Below are 24,090 nucleotides of genomic sequence, written 5' to 3'. Positions count from 1 at the left end.
GCTCCCTGGCCAGGGACTGAACTCAGTCTGCAGGGTGATAGCACTGAGACTTAACCCCTGGGCCACCTGGGAGGCCCTTAGGATTCTTTCAATCAATTTCAGGGGATAGGCACCAGAGGATTGGTGGAGTGTGAGTGAAGGATGTGCACATGTGGAGTAGTCAAAATGTAACCCCAAAGTTCAATTTCATAAATTACACAATCTAGAAACATACATTTTAAAAATCAACTTCATTTCCTTGGTTTGTACTAGTCTGTATTAGTTCTATAAATGTGCTTGCCTCTTCTAATCTATATGCTGCTCATCCTATTCATTAATTTTTAAAAACAACACTATAAAGTGTTTTTAAAAGTTGACTACTCCTTATTTTAGCTTCCTTAAGTAGAAAGCAAACTCATATGTTAGATAAGGTGAGGCCGATGATGTGTTCAAATGAACATATACCAATGAAATGAAGAAGACAAGCAGATCATGAGCCTATATTCTGCCACTTACTTGAGTGTAGGAGTTCAACAAAAGTGCAAGGTCCATTCTTTATAAAATGTAGCAACGTTTTTCAATTGTAGTAGCTTACATAAAATGCAACAAACTGAATTTTCTTCCAGTCTCTTGAAACAAAGGTTGAAAAATCCTAAGGTCTGTGATTCTTAAGGAACTGCAAATCCTCGTGTTTAATATCTTCCTTTACTCAAAATAGTATATCAATAAATGTTCTGAATACACCAATATGTGAAAGCAATGTGAAAAAGATTATTGAGATTTTGATTGTAGATTTTTCTTTCTACCTTCAAGAAACGCAGAAAAAAATATTTTTCCTCTCGTGAAAATAAAATCATCAGATAGAATGGAAATCAAAAATAGGGAGAAACTTTTGGACACCAGGTGTCTTCCTACATTCAAGTTACTGTCCAGAAATACAGGAAGAATTCAGAGTCACATTTTTTTTTTTCCTTTTCAGAGAGGCGGGGCTGAAGATTTAATCTGGAGTTTAGATAGCTATTAATGAGTGCTTGGTGGCAGCTAACCCAAGAGAACCAACAGCTGCTCTGCTCATTAATTCAAACAACACCAGGTATACAGAGCTTGTGATATACAGCTTGAGCTACGGGATGGAAATCAACATGTATCCTCACCGGGAGTCGGGCTTTCAAGGACCTCATGTAAGTACACTTAGCAATTCAATGGAGCTTTATGATTAAAATTACAATCAGAAAAAAAAGGAAATGGAAAGCTTTCATTTCAAATATATCTTTTTTTAAATGTCATGTTTTTTACTGCTTATTCAGGTTAGTCTTTCTCTGGTTGCTATTTGTTTCACATTTACTATGTTGAAACTCATGATCTCCCTATTTCTAAAGAAAAAGCTGAAAATAAACTCTTTAGCTTCCTGATGCTGTCATCAGATAAGTGAGTTTATTTTTACAGTTTGAATGTTCTGCTTCATAAATATATCTTATTTCCAAAAGGTGCAGTGTTTCCTGCAACTATTTTGATTTTTTCTTTGGCTTTAGAAACATGGTATAGGGAGCTTTGGGCTTATTCTTCTCCCAGTTATTTAACTACTGATTGACTGACCAATTGATTGGGCAACTGCCTCCCAATAAAAGCCAAATAAAATGGAAAGATCATGTTTATCAATTTGTAAATATGTTGTTAAATATAGATTGTTTAACCTAAAAAAATTTATTGAGCCCCGCACCTCTGGCCTGTGCCCGGCTCTTGTATAAATAAATAAAATCTTTTAAAAAAACCTATTGAGGCACATGGAAATCCAGATGTTTTAGGATACCATCCTCACATTTCACTTTGGTGAAATGTGTATGTAAATGTGTATTAAAAATACGTATGTGTGTGTGTGTGTGTGTGTGTATTCCATGTAAAGATCATATATAATTGGGCCTCCCCGGTGGCGCAGCGGTTGAGCGCTGGGTTTCGAAGCTGCCCGCAGCATCTGCAGCGCCGGTTCGATGCCTGGCTGCTCCCCGGCCACCAGAGGAGGGTCCCACATGGCGCGCAGACCTCTCCTGCCACCCGCTGCTCCCCTCAGCAGTGTACTTCGGTCCTTCTGCCTGCTCTGCTCCCCGCTCTGGTTCTGGTGAATTCTCTCACCCTCCCGTGCTTCTGACTGTACCCAGTGCTTGTGTGGATGAAGAAATAACTGGATAAATAAAAAATAAATGAATAAATAAATAAATCTTTAAAAAAAAAGATCATATATAATCAAGGGATGGTTTATGAGAACTTTAAAATAAGAACTTTACCATTGAATGATGTCAGTGCAACTATTCTGAATAATTTACTTCTAGCCACATCCCTAATGCTTGATTTCTATTTGCCATCATCAATGAGAATTTGTTTTTATTTTTCGGTAGCTGTTACACTTACATTTAAATTCAATGTCAGACTTTCTGAGTTTCTTGTTGGGACTCCTTACTTTTTTTTTTTTTTTTTGCTTGTGTCTTCTATAAAATGTGTCTAGTTATGTGGTGATAGTTTCTCTCACTCACCTCTGACTTATCGCTCCATTTTTCATGTGACTGTTCTTTTTTTATTTATTTTTTAAAGATTTATTTTATTTATTTATGCATACAAGACTGCAGCGCAGGTCAGAGGTGTGGGGGGGGGTGAGAGGATTCACCAGAGACAGAGTGGGGGGAGGGGGAGCACAACAGGCAGATTGACTGAAATACACTGCTGAGGGGAGCAGTGGGCGAGAAAGGAGAGGTCTGCTGTGCCCTGTGGGTCAGCTCCCTGGCCAGGAATCGTACTGCTGCTACAGTGGCTGGTGAGACCTTGATAGTGCTGCGACTTAACCCCTTGTGCCACCAGGGAGGCCCAGTGACTGTTCTTTTAATGATCTTTGAACTACCTGATATTCGTTGATTCAATGAGCACATCAACCCTGAAATACTCTGTGTGGCCCATAAGTCTCCTTCCAAGGTTCTTCCCACTTTGTAATCCAAACAAGCTTTCCAACATGCCCCAACAAAACTTATCTCCAGCCAGGCTAGTCTCCTCTGTCAGCTCTCTCATTACCTTCTCATTATCTTTGATGGCACTGTGTTCTCTTCACAAATGCTCTTTTAAAATGTAAAATTGTTCAGGTCTCACAACAGACTGAATATGAGGGGAGATGTCAAGGATGCTGGGCTACTGGGAGGATGTCAGCGCCATTCCCTGAGGGTTAGATGGAAGGAAGTCTAGGTTTATGGGGTAGAAGAAAACTTTATTTGGGCAATTTTATTTGAAGGACTTGCAGAACACATCCAAATAAAGATGACCCGAGAGGAGTGGGATTTGGATCTGGATGAAGAAGACTGGGCTAGAGATTCAGCATTAGAAAGAATTGAAAATGGTTGTTAAGCCACACAAGTGGATGAAGTCATACTGGGTGCACACCAAAATGACAGGAGAGGAAAGTACCAAATAGAATCCTAGGAAATATTAATTTTCTAAATATGGATTTGGGAAGTATGGCAGCAGAGCACTTATAGAGGTAGATGGGATATTGGGAAGTTCAGAAACAAGAAAGTTTCCCTGGTGGCATAAGGGGTTAAGACGCAACCTATGAAGCTGTCCACAGCCACTGCAGCACGAGTTTGATCCCCAGGCAGGGGGATACCCACATGGCACAGCAGACCTCTCCTGTCTCACCTGATGCTCCCCTCAGCAGTGTATTTCAGTCGATCTGCCTGTTCTGTTCCCCACTCTGTCTCTGGTGAATCTTCTCACTCCCCACACCTCTGGCCAGTTTTTGTGTACATAAATAAATAAATCTTAAAAAAAATGAAGGGTTAAGAGGAGAATCTTACAGGCAGAAAAGACTAAGCAGAGAGGCAGCTGGAAAACGTGAGCTGGGAAAAGCAGGAGCACGGCCAGGAGAGCACCTCTGAATGTTCAAACACAAGTCATAATAAACTAAAGTCCCCGGGGTTCCACGGAAGTTTGCACCCTATACAATTAAATTTATAAATTGTCTAAGATTTAGCATGCTACTATATATACAGTATCCTAAAAGTGTTCCAAATGGTGTAGCATAAAAGTATAACAAACTGGGAGTCAGGGCATTGGGTAAATCTGGTGAAACAGGTAGGACAAGAAATTTAGTCGTGTGCTAAGAATGAGCTGTGGACTCAGAACAGAGAGCGATTTTATTAGGTGAACAATGCCCACCACAACTCTGTATCTCCAACCAATGTCTTTTTCTGGGTCCTTGATTTCATGAAAATGTCCTTTCAATGCTACAGACTCATCATATCTAAGTCAGAACACGTTGTCTTCACACCTACTCCAGCCCATCCCCAAGCCCACTTCCCCTTTATTTCAGAAGAAGTCGCTCTTCCTCTCCTGTGCTTTTCCTCCTTGAGCTTCACAGACATGCTCGTTTTGAAGCTGAAGGCTGGCAGCCATCCTGCCTGGAGCAGCTTTCCCCACATCACTTTCCCAGTAGCGCTTGCTCACATTGTGTCTCTGGGTCCCATTTTGGTAATCCTCACAATATTTCAAATATTCTCATTGTTATTTCCTTTGTTATGGTGATCTGTGTGCCATGATCTTTTTCTTTTCCTTTCATTAATTTTTAAATTTTTTACATTGTTTTCATTTTTGTACAGTATTTGATTTCTCCCCTCAGGTGTAGTCCCCATAAATCTCCCACCACCACACCCCCCATGAGCCATCACCTTTGTCTCTTGTGCTTGTCCCACCCCTGCTTTGAGGAAGTAAGTCCTTCTGACTTGCTTCACTGAGCATAATCTTTCAAGTGGCTACTGTCAATGAGGATGCCAGGAATCACAACTATAACAGGCAGCAAACTTAACGGCTAAGTGCCTCTGTGTTGAAGCTCCACCCACCAGCAGTTCCCCACCTCTGTCTCTGGCTTCAGGCCTTCCTGTTCCCTGAGGCCCAACAGTACTAAAATGGGGCCAGTTAATATCCCATTATGAGTGAAGTGAAAGGCAGAGTCACATGTCTCTCACTTTAAATCAAAAACTAGATATGATTAAGCTTAACGGCATGTTGAAAGCTGAGACAGGCCCAAAGCTGGGCCTCTTGCGCTAAACTGTTTACAGCCCAGCTGTGAAAGCAAGGGGAAAGTTCCTGAAGGAAATTAAAACTTCTAGCAGTGAACAGACAAATGATAAGAAAATGGAACAGCCTTATTGCTGATAAGGAGACTGAGTGATCTGGATAGAAGATCAAACCAGTCACAACATTCCCTTAGGCCAAAACCTAATCCAGATAAAGGCCCTAACTCTCCTCAATTCTGTGAAGGCTGAGAGAGGTGAGGAAGCTGCATGAAGCTTGCAGAAGTTGGTTCCTGAGGTTGAAGTAGAGAAGCTACCTCCACCACAGCCAAAGTGTAAGGTGAAGCAGCAAGTGCTGATCTAGCAGCTACACCAAGTTATCCAGAAGATCTAAGATGATTGATGGAGGAGGCTACGCCAAAGAACAGATTTTAGTTTTCTGTTCCTTTTTTTTTTTTTAACTTGACAGAATTCAAATTGTATGCATTTGTTCTCTCAGGGCTGAGAGGGTAATAATCCTACCTGGGTCCCAATCCTCAGTGATTTTCTCATCTCTGTTGGAAGAATCCTTTCACAAGGTTGTGTGTTTGGCTACTGCTCCAGACATCCTCCTGTGTTTTCTTCCTCCTCCTTCTCCTCATTTTGACTTTCAGATGTTATTATTTAAGAAATACATTTTGTGAAAGTATAGCTGCCATAGATAACGGTTCTTCTAAAAGATTTGGGCACACTAAAAACCTTCTAGAAAGAATTTACCATTCTGGATACCATTGAGTACATTCATGGTTCATGAGAAGAGGTGAAAATATCAACATTAACAGGTTGATGAGAAGAGGTGAAAATATCAACATTAACAGGAATTTAGAAGAAGTTGATTCCAACCCACATGGATGACTTTAAGGGTCCAAGACTTCAGTGGAGGAAGTAACTGCCAATGTTGTGGAAATAGCAAGAGAACTAGAATTAGAAGTAGAGCCTGAAGATGTGACCAAATCGCTGAAATATCATGATAAAACTTTAATGGATAAGGAGTTGCATCTTCTGGATGAGCAAGAAAGTGTCTTCTTGAAGTGGAATCTACTGGTGAAGATGCCATAACACCGAGGATTAGAATATTATAGAAATGTAGTTGATAAGGCTGCAGAAGGGTTGAGAAGGTTGACCCTAATTTTGAAAGTGTGGGTGAAATGTTATCAAACAGTATCACATGTTACCAAGAAATCTTTTGGGCTAATAAGAGTCAATCGATGCAGCAAATTTTATTATTTTAAGAAATGGCCACAGCCACCCCCAAACTTCAGTAACTACCCTGTTACTCCTAAGTGGTGTCCCTTCTTCCAGTTGTTCCTCTTCTTTCCAGTCCATTTTTCCACAACTTCAATTAAGCAAATCTGATTATGTCCCTTCTTTGACTGAAAACTCTGGCAACTCAAGTGAAAAGAAAGAAAATTTGACCTCATTAGAACGCCGCCACACAAAGCCTTGCTGACAGAGCCAGACACTGCATCTTAACTGCACCTCCAGTTACTATCTGCTTCACACATTTATCTTATAATATCACTAAGTTTCTCCTTGATCTGCAACTCACTGTGATCTTTCACACTTGACTTAGTATAATGGCTGAGCAACAGTGTTATATTACTAAGATACTAAGCTTAGGCACTAGAGGAGGGTAGGTGGGAGAAGTTGAATACAAGTGACTTGGAATAGCCATAGAGAAAAGAATAGGTTGGCAATGAATCTGTGATAAGAGATATGATCCCCTGCCCGCCCCCTCCCCCCAATTTGGCTCAATGCTTATTGGACTGTTTCTTAAATCCATCACAACTTAAGGAATTATAGGGAGACAAATATATCTTACAGAGCTAACTTTAAGGAATTAAAGTTATTATTATCTGATGAGAGAAATAGGACACTCATGTAAGGTAATTAATTTTCTCAATTTCCCTGTAAATATCAGCTTCACAGTCATAGACAGATACATTCAAGGTAATTAATTGTCTGAAATGAGCAGTCAAGACAAGTACCATAGTACTTTACAAGAGGAAGATTATTTTGGGAAAGGGTGTTCATATTTGGTTTCACAACAAAGATAGTACTTGAAGCCTAAGTAGATGAAAGTAGCGTAAGAAATAGCTTTCTGACCCTAGGGAATGACAGAGATAGAGAAGGATATGTTCTGGGCAATAGGTTCTAGGTGGGCGAATAATGTTGGTAAGGACAGAAAGGGGTCAGGGATGGGAGGAAGTAGGAGGCTTTAAGTGCTAAATTGGATTCCCTAGGCATACTTTATGTAACTGGGAATGGGGAGCCATTGATGTTTTTTTTAAGAAATGACTGATGAAAGTAATGTTTTAAGGGGATTAATCAGGCAGGATTTTGCAGGACAGGCTAGAGAAGGGAGGGAATGCAGGCTGAAAGGGCAGGTAGAAGCACAGTAATTTAGATCTGAGATGTCCTATTTCCTTGATTCTAAGACACTGCTGACATAACAGATTTTTGTAATAAACTCTACCTTCTATGTATATGGATTATGAAATAAACCTTGACTTTAGGTATGTGAAATCATGAAAAAAATTAGCATTGCAGAGTTAAGGAAATAAGAGGATGAAGATCTGGGCTAAGGTGGTAATGGTAGGAATGGGAAGGAGTTGATACAAAATAATGTATGAAGAATTTGAAAGATTGGGTGTTAAAAGTCAGAGAGAAGATAAGGAAGAAGATTAAAATATGACTCTGAATGAAAATGGCGCGTTGGTACCATTAAAAGAAATGGGGAAGTAAAGAAGGAAAAAAAAAACAACAAACTAAATCTTATAGACTGAGTTCAAGGTGAGGAAATAGCTAGCTGGTAGCTGAAGATGTAAGCCTAGCACTCAGAAGACAGATGAGGCCAGGGAATTATCTACAGAGAGGTCAAAATGGAAGACTTGTGAGTGAATGAAATTCTGAAAGATGGAGTAAACCGAGAAGCAGCAGCAGAGGTATAACAATAAAGGAGTGCCCACCTATAAGGGCACAAAGCAAGGTAGGCACAAAATGACTTGAAAGGTTGAAACAGATTCATTCCAGAATAAGGGCATGAAAGATCTAAGAGTGTGGTCGAGGCCTATGTTCACACATATACCTAATAGTTTTTAATTATGTACATTTGGCTGTCTTAAGCATCCACATAGGTATTAAGAAACCCACTTTAATACATCCGTGTGGGGTTGTCACCTCCATCTTTCACTGCACGTTTATCACCAAATGTGTATTCTTCCTCAGCTCCAGGAGATGTGGCCGGTATACCTTGACTCAGTCCCCAACTTATATTGAGAAATCATGACCTTTCCCCAAACGCTTGTTGCTGGCACTGAGTGCTATTGATCTTAGGCAGATCCTTTAAAGTCTAAAGAACAGGGCCTCCCCAGTGGCACAGCGGGTTTAGCACAGTGCTGTGAAGCTGTCCACAGCCTCTGCACTGAAGGTTCTATTGCCCGCCAGTGGCAGAACTCTCCTGCCTCACCTGCTGCTCCCTTCAGTAGTATCTTAGGTCCGTCTGCCTCTTCTGCTCATGGCTCTGAATCTGGTGAATTCTCTCACCCTCCCGCGCCTCTGGCCTGTGCCCCAGTTCTTGTATAAATAAATAAAATATTTTTTTTAAAAGCCTAAAGAACATAATCCTCATGTAACTCTTTAATGAGTAGTTATTTTAGAATGAAATTTTGTTGATCCAACTTCTCACAATGTCAAGAATAAAAGGCAAACAAGCTTTTAATACTTTTCCAGTTCTTCTGGAATGAGTATGCCAGTAACATTTTGAGCTCCTATTAGTCAGGGATGACTGAGCACTTTCTGACTTCCCTCTTTTCCTTAGCAGAAAACAGATAAGAAATAAAATTGTTTATTGGTTTGAAATAAGATACGTTCATAGCCCATACAGGAAAATAAAGTTTAAAATCCTAATAGAGGGGAATATGTCACAAAAACAAACACATAGTCATCATATGTGTTTGTACATCTCTTCTAGAATTGGGAAAACTAGCACAGGGACAGTACCCACCACATATGCTTAGCAAGCTGATTGGCTGATGTGGTAAACTGATTAACAATTGGAGATAAGAATAGTGACAAATGGTACTGAAATATGAATTTCAAAAAGGTTCTTTATCCAGTTTTGAGTATCTGAATTAGTATGTTTGTAATCTTGAAAGAAAGCATATCTTTCAGCTTCACATTTTCATAAACCTGAAACTGACCTATACAGTTTAGGATATTATTGAATTACTTTCAGCCAGTGAAAAATTAGTCCTGCCATGCATTTCCTAAGATGGGAATTGCTGTCCCACATCTATAGTATTTTCTGATCAGCATAACAAGAGCAATTCAATCTGTTCTGGGGAGGTGATATCTGGTTTGGAAGATGTACTTTTCCTCTTTATGATCAAGAGACTGTGAATTAAAAGTGTTGTGGCTGACACACATATATGGTCAGCTAATCTATGACAAAGGGGCAAACAATATGCAATGGAACAGGGATAGTATCTTCAATAAATGCTGGGAAAACTGGATTGCTAAACAGAAAAGAATGAAATAGACTATTATCTCATACCATATGCAAAAACCAACTCAAGGTATATAAAAGGCTTGAATGTAAGACCTGAACCCATAAACTATACAGGAAAAAAACATAGGCAAAACACTCCACGACATATACCTCAGAAACATCTTTGAGGGCTCATCCCCAGAAGCAAAGAAAATGAAGGAAAAGATAAACAGCTAGAACTACATCAAACTCTGCACAGAAAAAGAGAAAATAACCAAAAGACAGAGAAACCCTACTGATTGGGAGAAAATATTGGCACTCCATACAACTAATAAGGGACTGATATCAAAGATCTACAAAGAGTTCACATGATTCAACAAACACAAAGTAAACAATACAGTTTAAAAAATAGGCAGGAGAGCTAAAAAGACTTCTCCAAAGAGGACAAGCAAATGGCCAACAGGCTTATGAAAAAATGTTCAACATCCCTTATAATCAGGGAAATGCAAATCAAAACCTCAATGAGATACCACCTTACTCTAGTGAGAATGGCCCATTAAAAAAAAAAAAAAATGGCAACAACAAATGCTGGCAAGGATGTGGAGAAAAACCAACTCTCCTATACTGCTGGTGGGAATGCAAACTGGTCCAACCACTATAGAAAGCGGTGTGGAGGTTCCTCAAACTACTAAAAATGGAGCTACCATATGACCTAGCAATTCCACTCCTAGGAATCTACCCAAAGGACACAAAACCATTAATTCAAAAGGACACTTGTACTCCTGTGTTTATTGCCACTTTATTGACAATAGCTAAGATATGGAAACAACCTAAATGCCCAAAAACAGATGACTGGGTCAAAAAGATGTGGTATATAAACACTATGGAATACTATTCAGCAATCAAAAAAGATAAACTCATGCCATTTGCAGCAACATGGATGGAGCTGGAATGGATTATGCTCAATGAATTAAGTCAGAAGGAAAAATAAAAATATCAGATGGCTTCGCTTATAGGAGGAACATAGAAGAAACAAAACACAGGGTCAGAGAAAAAAGGACAAAACTAGCAAATTATAGATCTGAACAAATAGCAGGGGGAGGGAGGGAATCAAAACAGGGGAGGGAAGAGCACAAGGGGCTATGGTGATGGTTCACAAATGAGGTGGTAATGGGAGGTGTGTGGAGATTACACCTGAGGTAAGGAATCAAATATTGTACAAATGATTGTTCACAATGATGTAAGAAAATAAAAGTGTTGTGGCTGAGATATAGAGGGGAGCAGATATGGGAAGAATATTAAATAGAAATATTCAGCATAATGTGATTAATTGCTTGTTTTTTGATTTTTTTTTCCATCTTGGTTGCTTTCTTCGTGGCACCATCCCTGTTTCTCTTCCACCCTCTTCCCTGCCCTCCCAAACAACACGGCAGACACACCACCACACTCTTTTCCATAGAACTCAACCTCAGAGTAATTTTCCACACAGTTCACTAGATAGCCACTATCATTTGGAGTTGGGAATCTAAGTGATGGGGTTTGTGTTTCTTCCTGTTTTATGATTTTGCTGTATATTCTGATGCCAGAAACAGGGCATCTTAAGAAAAAGAGGGTTCATTTTGGCAAACACATGGATTGGGATCAGAGGGTTGTTTGGGATCCAAGACAAGTTAGGGACTATCCTCTCCCTATGGCCCACCTACACTGCCTCTCATAGCATAACTGTGCCTGTGATTTTAATATGCCCCATTTTTCAGGTCATTTCCAACTGGCCCTTCCTCCTTGTATCCCACAGTGCAAATGATTCAGAGAGCTGGTTTAACATGCTCAGCTAATGACCACTGTGTTTGTTACTAAGCACAGCCTTGGTGCGAAGTCTTTTCATGGGTCATGGAGCAGCAGCCCACCGTTGCTGGTGATGTTCTCTTTCTTTCTGTGGTAGTTATCCAGGGGTGTTCACGAAAATTCAGAGTGTGAAACAGGTATACTATACAAATGTCTATACAAAAAAAGATTATATATATATTATATATATTATATAATATAATATATAACATATACTATGTAATATATATTATATATTATATTATATATTATATATAAAATATATATTATATATCATATATAATATATAATCTTTTTTTGTATAGACATTTGTATAGTATACCTGTTTCAAACTCTGAGTTTTCGTGAACACCCCTGGATAACTACCACAGAAAGATATATATATATATAATATATATATAAAAAGATTTTATATATATATATATATATATATATACTATACAAAAAAAGATTAAGTGTTTAGAATAGTAGGTAAAACTATTTATAGAGGTTGTGAGTGGCATTTATGGAGGTAGAGTACTTTATAATTAAATCAACAGATACAAAGAGGAAGACAAGTCCCTGTTAGAAGAAATGTTTCTACAGTGGCAGAAAAACATACTTAGGTCTGTCCCTTTGATGAGTTTGTATGAGATGATCTCTATCATCTAGGATCCCCTGATAGTCTAATTATACCCTGAATGTTTGACGTTGTCATTCTGCTTTATGGAATAATCTATACAAATCTATGGTTTTATTATATTATAAACCCATAACACGTTTTTTAAAAATAATTTTTTTAGTTTGTAGAATACTTAATTTAACATTTATCATTTTTAAAATTTTTTTAGACAATATTTCCTTCTCTCCACCCCCTCAGATTGAGTCCCCATAGAATTTCCTTCCCCAAGGAACCCGCGCACCGCACCATCACCTCAGTCCCCTGAGCTCCTCCCTCCCTCCCTCTCACCCCTCTCCCTCCTCCTCCCCTGCAGTATGTCTCTGGTTTATAATTGTCTGTTTTTGCTTTGTTGAGTTTTGTACTGTTATTATTTTTTTTACACTGATGTCTTATTTGGTTCCTCTGTATTCCTGTTATAAGTGAAACCATCCGATATTTTTCTTTTTCCTTTTGGCTTATTTTACTGAGCATAATTCCTTCTAGCTCCATCCACATTGCTGTGAATGGCATGAATTTATCTTTTTCGATTGCTGAATAATATTCCATTGTGTATATATACCACATCTTCCTGATCCAGTCATCTATTTTTGGGTATTTGGGTTGTTTCCAGGTTTTACCTATTGTAAATAGTGCTGCAATAAACATAGGTGTACAGGTGCTCTTTTGAATCAATGTTTTTGTGTCCTTTGGGTAGATCCCTAGGAGTGGAATTGCTGGGTCATATGGTAGCTCCATTTTTTAGTAGACTGAGGAACCTCCACACAGCTTTCCACAGTGGTTGGACCAGTTTGCACTCCCACCAGCAATGTAGGAGAGTTCCTTTTTCACCGCATCCTCGCCAACATTTGTTGTTGCTCGTTTTTTTGATATGTACCATTCTTTTTTTTTTTTTTTAAGATTTATTTCATATAAGCACTGGGTACAGTCAGAAGTGTGGGAGGGTCAGGGAATTCACCAGAGCCAGAGTGGGGAGCAGAACAGGCAGAAGGATCTGAGTACACTGCTGAGGGGAGCAGCAGGTGGCAGGAGAGGTCTGCAGCAGGTGGCAGGAGAGGTCTGCGTGCCATGTAGGACCCTTGGCCGGTGGCCAGGGATCTAACCAGGGCGCAGAGGCTGCGGGCAGCTTCGCAACAGCTCAACCGCTGTGCCACCGGGGAGGCCCTGTTATGTGCCATTCTTACTGGTGTAAGGTGGTATCTCAATGTGGTTTTAATTTGCATTTCCCTGATTATAAGGGATGTTGAACATTTTTTCATATGCCTATTGGCCGTTTGCATTTCCTCTTTGAGTTCTGCCCATTTCTTGACTGGATTGTTTATTTTGTTTTTGTTGAGCCCTGTGAGTTCTTTGTCTATCTTTGTGATCAGTCCCTTATCAATTGAATGGCGTGCAAAGATTTTTTCCCAATCAGTGGGGTGTCTCTCTGTTTTGGTTAATGTCTCTTTGGCTATACAGAAGCTTTTCAGTTTGATGTAATCCCAGGTGTTTATCTTTGCCTTCACTATCACTGCTTTGGGTGATGAGTCTTTAAAGATGCTTCTGAGATGTATGTCTTGCAGCGTTTTACCTATATTTTCTTCTATATATTTTATGGTTTCAGGTCTTACGTCCAGTTCTTTTATCCACTTGAAAAATATTTTTTATTGAAGTAATACTGTATTATAACATTATATAGTTTTAAGTATGCATCTTTATAAGTCAACATCTGTAATATAGTATGTATATACAAGTTATCTGTGCATTCTACATTTTTTTGAAGATTTATTTTTTTTTTTATACAAGAGCTGGGGTACAGGCGAGAGTCCCAGGAGGGTGAGAGGATTCACCAGAGACAGAATGGGGAGCAGAATGGGCAGACAGACCAAAAGCACTGCTGAGGGGAGCAGTGGGCGAGACAGGAGAGGTCTGCCACACCATGTGGGAATCTCCCTGGCCGGCCGGGAATCGAACCGGCGCTGCGGAGGCTGCGGACAGCTTCACAGTGCCGTGCTCAACCTGCTGCAACACTGGGGAGGCCCCTGTGCATACTACATTAAGTTCACTACTAAAAGTCCAATTCTGTCCTTCATCAAACGATTGACTCTTTTATCTGATTTATCTACCCCCCTCCTTTCTGGTATCCACTAATTTAGTCTTACAGTCTAAATGTATATGCAGATATGTTTGCGTGTGTGTCTCAGAATGATCACCATAGTAAGTGTAGTTAACATCCTCGCCAAACACAGTCACATTTCTCTTGTGATGATATCTGTGCAGCTGGATTCCCCTCCCCTCAACCTGTAGCTTGAGCTTTCTTGTTAGAAAATTAGAACTGGAGAATCAAATACAAAACATGCTTTGTTTTCCCTGTATGATTTATTCTGCAACTCTATTCCTGGAAATCTTGAGAATGGATTGTGTTACATGTCTAACAAAATTCTTTGTGCCTCTTTGAGGTAACATCACGGGCAAGCATCTGCTGGTTGTTACAGGCTGTTAATCCCAAAAGAACATTCTCTGCTGGAGAAGATAAACACTGTAACTGTAGGTGCCCAGCCACCCATCCCCTCCTGGGACCTGGAAATGGGAAGCCTCTCAAGCCCTCACAACTTGTACTTCCTTGCATTCCTTCCCTTCTCCTCAACTCCCCTCTCCCTTATATTACCACAGCTTGCACACAGCCAATGTGCAGCTGGCTTCTTTTTGGGTGCTAATCCTGTGGACTCCCTTGGTGGCCACCTCCAGTAAAGTCCTTTGTTAAAAGACTTTCTTGTTTTCACCCATACTGATATATTGATTTATCCCTGTGAAATCCATTCAGACCCTAACCTCCAAACCGTAAGATAATAAATGTTTTAAGCTGATTTTGAGGTAGTGTGCTATGGCAGAAATAGGAAACTAATACACCATTATGTCTTGCTTCCTTTTTAACAGCTTCAGGTGGCTATCTCATAAGAATCTGAAACATATCCCAAATTAAAACTTTACTTTTTTTCCCCCCCTCTCCAAACCGGGTCATTCTTAGCTTTTCTCATCTTAGTAAATGGTACCAAACACCCAGTTACTAATGCCAGAAACCTGGAAGTCATCTAACCCCTTATATCTAATTTATAATTTTCATCAATTTTAGTTACAAACTAAATCTCATATACATCCACTTCTGTAGAGTTCTTTCCATTACCACCATCACACTGCATTATGCTTTATTACACTGCCACCAGTTTTTATAATTAATATTTTAATTTAATAAATTTATTTATGTGCACATACTATAAAATATGATAGGTATTCAGTGACAAATCAGTCTCCTCCCCCCAGGCCTGTCAGTGGCACCAGTTTTTAGGTATCCTTTAAGAAACTTCACTGCCAACATTTTTTACTCTTACCCAATACATTCTCCATGTAGCAGCCAAAGTGATATTTAAAAGAGAAATCTGAATCCACATCATGATGGAGTAGAGAGGTTGGGATCACTTTCTACCCTAAAAACAGCTATTAAATTTTTTTTGCTCAAAGGAAGACTCAGAAGTTGCTCAACAGAGTCCTAGAATTTTCCCACAGGGGATTCAAAATAAAGTTGGTGGCTGGCTGCAGGCAAGAAGTGGGAAGGAATGAAGGGGAGTATGACTAGAGGAGTGTAGCAGCCAGCAGAATGGGCTGGGGGTCAACTAGCCACAGACTAGGGAGCACTGTGACTTTCCCTGGAGGAATTTTCTAGAAAGGAATTGCAGTCATGCACAGGTGCACTCCAACCTGGGACACGGGTGTCTCTGCTACTCTCATGGACAAGGAAAGCTCTCCCACCACCTACCTCCCAGGAGTAAGAGATCAAAGAGTCACCAGGGAGAGCGAGGCCAGACTCAATACTCAGCCCAATAGCAGAGAAAAGGCTTGGTGAGAGAGAATTCACCGGACTCTTGGAATGTCCCAAGTGCAGAGCTTGCAACCTGGGTCTCTTGGAAGTGGCAGAGCAGCAGTGGAGGCTGTAGTGGTGGCCACTCCTACAGCTATTGCTAGACAACAGGGCACACGCTGCTCACCTAGCAGGCCCAACTGAGTTCTGAACGTTAAGCCTTGTGGATTAGAGCTAGTCCCTCTCATAGGAGACTCAGTCCTCATAGATCACAGTTTGCAGCAGAAAGGAGCAACAGGGGGGCAGGTGGGACGTTAGGACAACTGAAGCACCAGACTTTGCTGTGGAGAGAGAGGAGAGGAGGCAAAGGTGGCCAACCTCACTCCTCCGCAAAATTCAAATAGAGAATTTAAGCCCCAGAATTTCCTCCAACTTCCACCTCACACCAAGGTAAACTAAAAAGAGAAACAAAACAAAACTAAATCCACAGCTCCCCAACCACAAAAAAGCAAATATGGCAACACACATGCTTAGGAACTTCCAAACATAAGATGGAAAAGCAAAATGAGAACAGAAGTTCAGGGACATACACAAATGATATAAAAATAGACGACCTATCAAGCAAAGATTTTATTTATTTTTTTTCCACATCATACACAACATTTATTTTATTAAATTTTCTTACATCGCTGTTCATTTTTGTACAACATTTGATTTCTTCCTTCAAGTGCAGTCCTCATAATTCTCCCACCACCGTGGTACCCATGACCATCACCATAGTCCCTTGTGCTCTTCCTTCCCCTGTTTTGACCCCTCTTCACCCCCTCCCCTGCTGTATGCCTCAGATCTAGGGTTTAACTGCAAGTTTTGTCTTTTTCCTGATCCTTTGTTTGGTTTAGCTGTATTCCCCTTACAAGTTAGACATCCGATATTTTTCTTTTTCCTTCTGATTTATTTCGTCAAGCAAAGATTTTAAAACAACATTAAAATTGCAAAATGGAAGGCCAGGCAAAGGCAAAGGCAGACAGGTGCAAAATCCTAGAAAGGAGATCCAGGAAAAAAGAAAAAAAAAAATCTCTTCATCAAAGAGACTGAAACTATTAAAAGAACAAAAAAAGAGACTCCGAATGAAATGTAACTGGCAGGATAAAGAATTTCAGAAATAGAAGACTCAAGTGTACAAATCACCCAACTAGAGAAAAAGAAAAATAAGACAGGAAAAATGAGGAAACTCTACAAGAAACTCAGACTCAGAAGAGGATAGATAGAATAATGGGTATTCTAGAAGGTAAAGAGAAAGAGAGAAGGGAGCAGAGACTTCATTCAAAGAAATAATATCTGAGAATTTACCAAACCTCAGGAATGAATTCAGTCTGGATGTCCAGAAAAGAAACTTGTATGTACAAAATGACCTAGACCAAGACACATCATTGTCAAATTATCAAAAATCAAAGATTAAAAAAAATTTACACAGGGCCTCCCCAGTGGCGCAGCGGTTGAGCGCTGGGTTGCGAACCTGCCCGCAGCCTCTGCGGCGCCGGTTCGATCCCCGGCTGCTCCCCAGCCACCGGAGGAGGGTCCCACATGGCGTGCAGACCTCTCCTGCGGCCCGCTGCTCCCCTCAGCAGTGTACTTCGGTCCTTCTGCCTGCTCTGCTCCCCACTCTGGCTCTGGTGAATTCTCTCACCCTCCCGTGCTTCTGACTGTACCCAGTGCATGTATAAACAAAACAAACAAACAAATAAATAAATATAAATAAACATGCCTCTATAAAAAATTTTAAAAAAAAATTTACACAAAGCTAGGATAAAGAAGATAATTTACAAAGGCATCCAAATTAGGCTTTCCTCATATTTTGCACCAGACACTCTCCAGGCAGAATAAAGAGGAAAGAAGTGTTCACGATCCTAAAAGACAGGAACTGCCAGCTAAGAACACTCTATCCTGCAAAATTATCATTCAAACATGAAGGTGATATAAAGATTCCCCAGTCAAACAGAAGCTAATGGAGCTTATCACCACCATCATCCAAGAAGTATGAAAATTCTAATACTTATGTACACCTATGTTCATGGTAGCACTGTTCACGACGGCCACAACAAATGTATAAAGGTATTGTGGATCTATATCGTCAACATATATTTAACATAATATATTCAATGGAATACTATACAGCTATTTAAAAAGATGAAATCATGTCTTTTGGGACAAAATGGGTGAACCTCAAGGTAATTATACTAGTGAAATAAGTCAGAAGGTGAGAGATGGTTTCACTCATCTGTGGAATAACAAAAGAAAAAAGAAAAAACAAAAAAAACCAAACAGAAACAATTTACTGGTTACCAGAGGGTACAGGGGGGAGGAAGCAGGTGAGAAGGAAAGCTTGGGGGGGACATGGTGTATTGGCAGGTTGGGTTGGTGGAGGGTGAGTGGGATATATGCACAGATGGACAGGTAAAGATGTAATCCCAAAATTAAAAAAATTAAAGAGAAATGACAGCACTTCCTTGCACAAAACCCCTTTTGTGACTGGCAGGACCTTTTAGTGACTCTATGCCAAACTACGAGGAGGAACTAACAGTGCGTCAGTATTGTACAAATTGGGGTTTCGTCATTAATTGAAAAACGTGACTAAGTACAAAAGTTTGGATCTGAAATTTGCTTATGGCAAGATATTCAATTTTAAGAGGGTCAACCCCAGTTTCCCCGCGTTTGTTCCGTTTCTCAATGAGTTTAGTTTTACCTGGTAATTTATTTAATGGTTGTAGGAAAATGCTTTAATATTTTGTATCATCAATTCATTCGTGGTTTCATGTCACTGAGTTTGAAAACACCGTCAAAGTCTTCAAGCTGGGCAAGCCCTCCCGGGCGTCCGCAGGTCGCGGGGCTGGCACCGGCGCGGGAGGCCCAACGCGAGCTCCCGCGTCCCCGGCGCGGCGTCCCCGGCGCCCCCGCAGTCTGTCGCCCACGCAGGAGCCGGCCGCGCGCCCGACACTTGGCAGCGATGTTTTCTGGTCCTGGCCTGCGAAGCGACAGACCGAATGGAAGGCGCGAGCTACACCGCGGCCTGGCGCCCGCCGCGGGGCTCGGGTTTCGCAGCGTCGCGGCGGCCCGCGTCGGAGGAGGCTGGGCGGCGACGCGTCAAACGTCTGGCCGGGCTGGCAACGCCACGACACCGGAACTCGAGAGCCCACCTCACCCCGCCCCGGCCGCCTCAAAAACCGTTGGTTCACGCGAGGGCGCCCTCGGGCACAGCCAATCACGGGGTTCCCTTCAGGTGACGTAAGGGCGTGTTCGTGGATTCGGTGCTCCCGGGCTTGACGTGCCAGGGCGTGCGGGGGACCGGGGTCGAGCGACGAGTCATCGACCCGCGTGGCCGAGTGGAGGAAGCTGAGGGGCAGGTTGTCGCCCCGTTAGCTTTTTGGCGCCGCGCTGGGGACGTGAGCAGCGGCGGCGGCGGCGGCGCGGAAGGGAGCCTCGGACCGGCGTCTGGCGAGACCGGTGCGTCAGTCGGCCACTCGGGGACAGGGGCTGGGGCGGACTCGGGGGCGAGCAAGCTCGGGGAGAGCATCCTCCCGGGCCCCGCTCCAGGGCCTCAGCTTCCCGGCCCGCGCCGCGGGCCCGCCCCAGCCCCTCGCGGGCCCGCCTGCCCGCCGCGCTCTGCAGCCCCGCTCCGGGCTCCGCCTGGCGGCCGGGGGAGCGCCTGGTCCGGCGAGGACCCTGGGTGAAAACTCGGCAAGTTGGGGAGGGCGTTAGAGGGCGGCGGGACCTGCTCATCCCCGCGGGCCGTGCTGAACAAGGTGAGGGTCCTGAACCCAGGCGTGCGGAGGCGGCGGCAGACCGGCCGCCCGGGGTGGAAGGAGCTGGGTCGAAAGGTAACTGGGAGGTAACGCGAAGGTCTCGCCCAAGCTGGAATCCACGGAGTCTCGACTTCATGGGCAATTTGATGTGCGTTTATCACACCCCCCGCCCCCAGCACACACACGCATTGTCAGCTTGCCAGTGACATTGTTACAACACACAAAAAAGTGTTCTCTGCTTCTCTGATAGAAAGGGGTGGAGTACAGCTTAGTGGTATAGAGAACTGGTTGGCCCAACTATAGAAGCTCTGCAAGAAGCCACATCTATTGGTAATTAGAGCTCATTTCTTTCTTATTCCTGAGTCTCATCCCCTCTTGCACCGAGGGAAGAAAGGTATATCCTGTTCTCTTCATTTCCATGGTTCCTGGCAGGACCAGTTACGGGAAGGTTCTCCTGGATGTTTATGGAATGAACAGACGCGAAGGCAAACTCTGGGTGTGGGCTGCATCCTCAGTACCGGGTTCGATTTTTGGTTCTGACAAATAACTGATTCGGGACAGGTGAGTTGTTTTCCGCTGCACTCCAAGCGCCCCTTGTATAATGGGACTAATCAAACAGGGCTGTGAGAATGGAATGAGTTAATATTTATAAAGCTGTTAACACGGCTCCTGGCAAATGTCGCTGTTCTTGTTTGCTCAGACAGTTGAGTGGGACATTTTTTTGGAAAAAACTGGTCACCTTTTGCTGTATTTATAATGGCCAGTCTTGAGTTGAGAGAAGGCAGAAAGGAGTCTTCAAGAATTAGGTTTCTCAGAAATTGCCAGTGAGTTCAATATAAAGGCAAACTTTTCTGTTACCTGTCTTAATTTTAGTGACTCTGGTTACTATTAAGGAATTGAGGAATGAAAAGGATGCAAATACCCAGTCCCTCCTGAATTGGACAAAACACCTACTTTGCAGAGTCTAAAAGATTTTTTTGTTGTTGCTGCTTGAACACTTTTCTGTTTTTAAGTGAGGTAATTCTGTTACACAAAGTTGTTTGTCTTAGAGGTATAGGATCGCCCCCTTCAGGTGTTGTTACCACACTACACCCACCACTAAAGAACCCAGAGTCTTCCACCATAATGTATTGTGCTCCTTCCCCATTTTTTACTCTTCCTCCCCCTCTGGTAGCCTCTGTTCTACAGGAGATTTTTATTTTTAAAATGTACTATTTCAAATATGCTGACAGGACAGAAAATATGACACCCTCTGCCAATCAACACATTAATAGACTAACGCGTTTTTCAGATAATAGACTAACGCGTTTTTCAGATCTCTGCTAAAAAATGTTTGTATAGTTAAAGCCCTTTCAATTCCTTTTCCCCTTTCTTCCTCTCTTTCAAGAGGTAATTATTTTCCTGAGTTGGTATGTAATTTTACTACAAATAACATCCAGTAATGTTTTACATATTTTTAAAAAAGTGCCCTGCTAACTTTTAGAATTTGCTGCTTCTATTGTTTTTTGAGATTTATCAACATTAACAAATATAGACATAGTCCATTCATTTTAATTGCTGTATAGGATTATGCTGTGTGAAGAAAGTAGTTTTCTCTTGTTTTACATTGCACTTTATGCAACTTAAACTATTCTAGTTTTAAGTCCATTTGTCATATTCATTCTGTACTGGTCATGGAGAATCTGGAATCTGGTCATAGTTCTCAGTGGAAATGTATCTTTGAGCATGACATCTAGAGCAAAAATAAAGCACCCTGGTGGATTATTATTTTTGTTTTTGGAGCTTCTGTTGGGAAAATGAACTAGTTAAGGTCTGCTATCTGGTCTGGTGTCCTATACTAAACTGTAAGTTCCTAGAAATCAGAGATTGGGTCTTCCTCACTTCCATGACTCTCTTCACAGAGTTCTGCATACAGTGAATAATCAGTAAATGCTTGTGATAGTATTTTGTATTCAGGGCTCTCATAACCCTCATATATTTTAATATTTGGTGACTAGCAATTTTCAAACTTTGTACTTTTAGGCTTAATATTTCTAATGCCTGTAAACATTACTATTTTACCAGTTCAGAAAAATACTTTAAAACATTTTAAAGACTAGGTATGTGGTTGACTAGCCCTTCCCTATGTAGAAAACTCTATACTTGTTAACTCTGTACTTTACTAAAATTGAAAACCAAAATAAATTTTAAAAAATCAAGGCATAAAACAAGTTTGTAGACATTGTTACCAACTGCTTAATATGTACTATGTATTTATAGACTATATGTAACTATATGTATTTTTAGACTATATATTTATAGACTATATATGTAAACTCAGTTTACATATGTAAGCATATATATGTAAGGGTATATGCGTAGTTTATATTGCATAGTAAGAAATTAGCAATTTTAGTTCACAGGGAGAACTACATGGCTTGGAACACACATGAGAAGATTTTTTTTCTATATACTCTTTTAAGACTTTTCAACTTTAAAGTATGTAAAATGTATTACCTAAATCTAAAATAAGTTAAAAATATTAAAAAATAGTTCAATCTTGGGCCTCCCCAGTGGCGCAGCGGTTGAGCGCTGGGTTGAGAAGGTGTCCGCAGCCTCTGCAGTGCCGGTTCGCTCCCCGGCTGCTCCCCGGCCACCAGAGGAGGGTCCCACATGGCGCGCAGACCTCTCCTGCCGCCCGCTGCTCCCCTCAGCAGTGTACTTCGGTCCTTCTGCCTGTTCTACTCTCCGCTCTGGCTCTGGTGAATTCTCTCGCCCTCCCGCGCTTCTGACTGTATGCAGTGCTTGTATAAATAAATAAATAAATAAATCTTTAAAAAAAAAAAAAAGTTCAATCTTTAAGAAGGCATTTTAGCATTTTTTTTAAGTTAAATCTTAAAAATTAATGATTTAACTTTTAGCTTTTTAAGATTTACTTTCTTTCTTTAAAATAGCTTTGATCTTAGTAGCACTGTGATGTTTTTCATAGTTTATTTATATGGCCGGCCTACTCTCATTTTTGGTAGCATAATCTTTGAGTTACCTGTTATATACTAAGCATTTTAATATTGCCAGATGGAAAGTTTAATGTTCTTTTAAAACATACAAATTTACCAATCATGAACTAATGATTTGCTTTGCCTTATCCAACAAATATTACCACAAATTTATTCAGCTTACAGTTAGTGATAATTGGAAGAAAGATTATGTACAATAACACCATTTTTGAAATAATAATTTTGTCTCTTTGATGACTGGGTAGTTGAGCTCTTATGAATACAATTCTCTTGACGGAAGCCTGTTTTCATAAGCTTGCAAGTGCTTTCCATTGGAAGGAATTAGCTTTTTACTGGTGACCATGCATTCAGAATAGCCTCATGATGGCACAGTTTTATGATCCCAGGAGTACTAGCTGTATACCAGCAACAGAGGACTACTGGTGGGATTTCCACTGCATTTCTTTCTCGTCGAAAAGACTCCTGCTCTGCCCTTACTTGAATCAACTTACTCAAACTGCTCTGGATTCTTGACTGCAAATTCTAAATATTGATGTACTCCTTGAATCATAAGTATTGAGATTGGTCCATGAAATAAAATTTTGTGTTGACATAAAGATATTTAAAATGTTCCATAGTATTCCATATCTCTTATCCCTTGCCTCTGGATTTCATTTTTGAATGGAGAGTATGCAATGGGGGTGGGTGGGCGGGCAGAGGAGTTGAGTGATGGTGTGTATGTATATGGTAACGCCATAGTGCTCAGAAGGGAGGCAGCAACTAAGGGTGGCAGTGAGGAAGAACTTAGGTTTCATGTGAAGGCTTTCCAGAAGAGGTGACATGCAGACTGAATTTTGAAGTATGGGGAGTATAGGCAAGAGGAAAAGGAAGTTTTAGGCAGAGAGAGATTTGTATCTAGAGAGGCAGAGAGCAGCAGTGAGGGTAGTTGTAGGAAGGGGAGAAGTAGTTGGAAGGATGGGCTCCATCCAGATCAACAGTTTGGACTTTATCCATAGTTGGTGTGTCCTGTTTAGCATGATAATCAGATTTATGAACTCTGGAACAATCGCTCTGAAGTTAATGGGAGCAGGCAAGACTAGAAAGGTAGGCAAATCATTTTGACCTAAGGTGAAGAATTGGACTAGGGGATGTTCTGGTGTGGATGGAGAGGAGATAGATTTGAAAGATATTCAGATGAATTTGATAGGGTATAGGAGGTTCAGGGTGGGAACAGAGAAGACAAGGATATAAAGGTATTTGAATGGGTGGAGTTCATAACTGAGAGAACCAGGAAGGAAGGATGGGTTGAGAAAGAAAAATGAGTTTAGTTTGGGAATGTGCCTTTAAGATGGTATCTGGTAGGTGTTTGGAGTTGTCAAGTTTGTAGACGCTGGTTTTCAGCTGTTAATGAGGCCTTGAAGA

At 41.1% G+C, this 24,090-nt stretch overlaps 1 protein-coding gene across 9 annotated transcripts in view; it reads left to right on the top strand.

The window, feature by feature from the left end:
• Positions 1–1,065: 1,065 nt before the first annotated feature.
• GNE (glucosamine (UDP-N-acetyl)-2-epimerase/N-acetylmannosamine kinase) overlaps positions 1,066–24,090 on the top strand; it is a 54,982-nt gene continuing 31,957 nt past the window's right edge. For 2 of the 9 annotated variants that reach the window (XM_037495085.2, XM_037495080.2), the window contains exon 1: positions 19,710–20,254. Coding sequence is in view for 1 of the 9 variants with exons in the window: in XM_054689477.1 (XP_054545452.1) it covers positions 1,110–1,160 (51 nt within the window). In the remaining 8 variants the exon portion in view is untranslated. The other 7 variants (XM_037495084.2, XM_037495081.2, XM_037495083.2 and 4 more) reach the window with 7 other exon arrangements.

The sequence above is a fragment of the Talpa occidentalis genome, unplaced genomic scaffold (genome assembly GCF_014898055.3).
Source record: "Talpa occidentalis isolate TD23 unplaced genomic scaffold, MPIMG_talOcc4v2.1 talOcc4.7, whole genome shotgun sequence".
Taxonomy (NCBI): Eukaryota; Metazoa; Chordata; class Mammalia; order Eulipotyphla; family Talpidae; genus Talpa; species Talpa occidentalis.
This window is presented reverse-complemented; position numbering and strand designations above follow the sequence as displayed.